This window comes from Ovis canadensis, chromosome 18 (genome assembly GCF_042477335.2).
Source record: "Ovis canadensis isolate MfBH-ARS-UI-01 breed Bighorn chromosome 18, ARS-UI_OviCan_v2, whole genome shotgun sequence".
NCBI lineage: Eukaryota > Metazoa > Chordata > Mammalia > Artiodactyla > Bovidae > Ovis > Ovis canadensis.
Genome location: NC_091262.1, coordinates 47,996,019 through 47,999,945, shown reverse-complemented (window position 1 = coordinate 47,999,945; position 3,927 = coordinate 47,996,019). Strand labels below are relative to the sequence as shown.

General features: G+C 58.2%; 1 protein-coding gene across 2 annotated transcripts; it reads left to right on the top strand.

Annotated features, from left to right (window-relative positions):
• The first annotated feature begins 657 nt into the window (after positions 1 to 657).
• Positions 658 to 3,927, top strand: ISLR (immunoglobulin superfamily containing leucine rich repeat). Of its 2 annotated transcripts, none has more exons than XM_069560190.1 (2): positions 658 to 1,081; positions 1,908 to 3,927. In XM_069560190.1, the coding sequence occupies exon 2, from the start codon at positions 1,909 to 1,911 to the stop codon at positions 3,193 to 3,195; it is 1,287 nt and encodes a 428-aa protein (XP_069416291.1). In that variant the 5' UTR covers positions 658 to 1,081; position 1,908; the 3' UTR covers positions 3,196 to 3,927. The 2 variants fall into 2 exon arrangements, with proteins under 2 accessions (XP_069416291.1, XP_069416292.1); XM_069560191.1 differs by lacking the exon at positions 658 to 1,081 and adding an exon at positions 1,550 to 1,702.

Here is a 3,927-nt window from a genome sequence, read left to right as displayed (position 1 = left end):
GCCTGCCTCCGCCCTCCTCTCCCAGCTCATCCAGAGACCTCCTGGGACTTCAAGTGTTTAGGACAGCCCAGCCCTGGAGCCAGCAGGCAGCCGTGACTTGGGGCGGCGGGCTGGTGAGGAGGATGTGTTTTCTTACAAAAACAGGTCTGAAGTTTTGGCTTCTCCCTGAGACTCTGCATCATGGTGGGTGTTTTATACACTTTGGCCTCAGCTTTTCACTGGAACACACCCACCACCCACACAGACACATGGTCACAGAGATGCACATTCATTTCTACACATAAACACACACACACGTGCCTAAATATACGAATTAGACTCACGCACATCCACACAAACACACAAAGACTTAACCTCACAACCCGCACAAATACACACACTCAAACATTCCCAAACACACAAATTCACACATACATGATCTCACACCCACATCCACACACACACACACACACACACACACACACACAAACTCATCCACACACAGAGATGTCACACCCACACTCAGACATGCAGACACAGTCCCTCACGTGGTCCCAACTTGGAGAATGCCCTCTCCTTTTTCTCCTGTTCAAAGTGAGGTTAAAAGTCCCCCACCTTCCATGGGATTCAATTTCCCACTCCTCCCTCCCATAAAAGCCTTCTGGCCCATCTTTTCTTGGGTCCTGTCCAGCTAGTGCTGTGGCTTTAAGGAAGTTGAAGCTGCTAAAAGTGAGTGAGAGAGAGAGAAGAAAAAAACAAAAAATTTGGCATCTTTTCCCCCTCAAGTTTCTGGTGTCACTTATGAAACACGGGTCCTTGTTGCTGCAGAGAGGCAGTCGTTTTGCTGGAAGGAGGGAGTATACGGACTGCCTGGGTTCCCTTCCTGCAGCCTCGTGTCAACAGATGGTCTCAGGCACCCTGTCTGGATAAGGGCAGGCCCAGGTGTGCAGACTGAAGGTGGGACAGGGACCAGGCTGTCCCTTCCTCCAGCATCGTCATCTTTCCTTGGCCCTGCAGACTGTCCAGGACTAACTCTTTCTTTGTTGCTTATTGGTTCCATCTTAGAAGAAGCTCTGCTTGACTAAGAAAGAGTAGTTTGAAGGTAAGTCAGCGGCAAAAGGGCTCTAAGGGCCAGTGGGAGGAGAAAGCAGTCTACTGGGCACGGGGACTGGACACTTTCCTGTTGGTTTGGGGTGCTCAAACAATCCCTTCCTTGGATCTGTTCAGGGGCCACGGATCCCTCTAACAACCACAGCTCTGGAAACCCCAGCAGTATTTGGGTTGAGCCACTGGCCTCATCCAAGCCAGCTGAGAGGTCCTGGCAGGGGTTTATTTAGGCAGCTGCCTGGTGTAGTTTGAACCGAAAAGGCCAAGGGTGTGAGTCTGTAGAAAGGGTCTGGTGTGTGCTGTGGTCACGGCTGGTAGGAGCAGGAGAGCGGTGGGTGGGGCGGATGGGGGTGGTGTGCACTGCACAAGGGGCCTTGTCTAGGCCAGGGGGCAGAGCATACCTTTGGGGGGCTCCAGGGGGAGGGGCTGTGGCCAGGATGTGGGAGGGCAGGAGGGAGGCTCTGCCAAATGCTGGGGGAGGAGGCGGCTGGAAAACAGATTTCAAGTCACAAAGTCAGCTAGGAGCCGGCGGAGGCAGGGAGAGCTCTCGGCTCAGAGAAGGAGCTGGGGTCCTCTTCCATCTTGTCTTCGCCCCCTCCTGACTGCGTGACCTCGGGCAAGTCCTGGACCTTCTGTGGGCCTCAGTTTCCCCTTCTGTAGAATGGGGGTGGTGGGCTAGGTGGTGTGGGGGGTGTCTTATCTGGATTATGTGGGCAGGGCCTTCTTATTATGGGGAAGAGCTCTGTGTCGGGGTGCTGAGAGGGACAAGTGCCTTCTGTGGGTCTTTGGGGGTCACCTTGGAGGCATGTCCTTCTCTGCAGGATGCAGGAGCTGCGTCTGCTGTGCCTGGTGGTCCTTGTGGGCCTGGCACGGGCCTGTCCAGAGCCCTGTGAATGCGGGGAGAAGTACGGCTTCCACATTGCCGACTGTGCCTACCGTGACCTGAAGGCTGTGCCATCCGGCTTCCCGGCCAACGTGACCACGCTGAGCCTATCGGCCAACCAGCTGTCAAGCCTGCCGGGGGGCGCCTTTAGGGAAGTGCCCCGGCTGCAGTCGCTGTGGCTGGCCCACAATGAGATCCGCAGCGTGGCCGCGGGTGCCCTGGCATCTCTGAGCCAACTCAAGAGCCTGGATCTCAGCCACAATCTCATCTCTGACTTTGCCTGGAGCGACCTGCACAGCCTCAGCGCCCTTCAGTTGCTCAAGATGGACAGCAATGAGCTGACCTTCATCCCCCGTGACGCCTTCCGCAGCCTTCGCGCCCTGCGCTCGCTGCAGCTCAACCATAACCGCCTGCACACGCTGGCCGAGGGCACTTTTGCCCCGCTCACTGCACTGTCTCACCTGCAGATCAACGATAACCCCTTCGACTGTACCTGCGGCATCGTATGGTTCAAGACGTGGGCCCTGACCACGGCCGTGTCCATCCCAGAGCAGGACAACATCACCTGCACTTCGCCCCACGTGCTCAAGGGCACGCGGCTGAACCGTCTGCTGCCACTGCCCTGCTCCGCACCCTCGGTGCAGCTTACCTACCAGCCCAGCCAGGATGGGGCCGAGCTGCGTCCGGGCTTCGTGCTGGCACTGCACTGTGATGTGGATGGGCAGCCAGCCCCTCAGCTCCACTGGCACATCCAGACTCCCGGTGGCACCGTGGAGATTGCTAGCCCCAACGTGGGTGCCGATGGGCGTGCCCTGCCTGGTGTCCTGGCGGCCAGCAGCCGCCCACGCTTCCAAGCCTTTGCCAATGGCAGCCTGCTCATCCCTGACTTTGGCAAGCTGGAGGAGGGCACCTACAGCTGCCTGGCTACCAACGAGCTGGGCAGCGCAGAGAGCTCGGTGAATGTGGCCCTGGCCACACCAGGTGAGGGTGGCGAGGACGTGCTGGGCCGCAGGTTCCGGGGCAAAGCGGCCGAGGGGAAGGTCTGCTACACGGTTGACAACGAGGTGCAGCCGTCGGGTCCGGAGGACAACGTGGTCATCATCTACCTCAGCCGCGCCAGGGGCCCCGAGGCTGCAGCAACAGCAGAAGGTGTCTCTGGGAAGCAGCCCCCTGGCCTGCTTCTGCTGGGCCAGAGCCTCCTCCTCCTCTTCCTCGCTTCCTTCTAGCCCCACCCCTACCTGAGGGCTTGCTGACTCCTGCCCTGACCACTGGCTGTCCCTCACAAGTGGTGCAGTGGCCTGGGGGTAGCAATTCTTGGAGCCTGCATCAGGGACTTCCCACCTTCCTACCTCCCCTTCTCATCCCTTCTGGGACACCCAGCACTCCCACTTCTAGACTTGCTCAAAGCTAGTGACTAGGATGAAATTGGATCCCCTAACTCACCGTCTACGGTGCTAATTGCTGCTAACCACGCTGCACATGCTCCTCTGTCTCGGGGGCAGCATGCCGACCAGGCGATGCCCTAACCACCCAGGGGGAGCCTCCCTGACGGACTTCCAGGCACTGGGACTGACAAGCTCTCTAAGGCTACGGTCAGGGCCTGGGGCCTGGGGCTGGGCGGGAAGTAGCCTAAAGCAGATGGGCACGGGAGATGTAGAATTAGGACACAGAGCAAGTGGCTGGCGTAGCTTGGAGGCTCTCTGATCTGCTTGAGCTCCTGCTGACCTTCCATGTTCTCTAACGACTTGAGGGCTGGGAAGTCTCTGCCCTCAGACAGGACTAGAAGGCCCAGGATGGTGCTCATCTCCAACTCTTCCTCCCTTGATGTGCCCCTCCATCCTGGATTCCTGCCCTGCCTTCCTCTCCAGGTACACATCTATCACCTGCCTTCCCCTCTACCTCGGGAGAGGCTAGCCAGCCTGGGGGCGGCAGAGAAATAAATAGCATTTCTGATGCTC

Excerpts from the sequence above, each read along its gene's own strand:
- ISLR (XM_069560190.1), top strand. The coding sequence starts at position 1,909 with ATGCAGGAGCTGCGTCTGCTGTGCCTGGTGGTCCTTGTGGGCCTGGCA.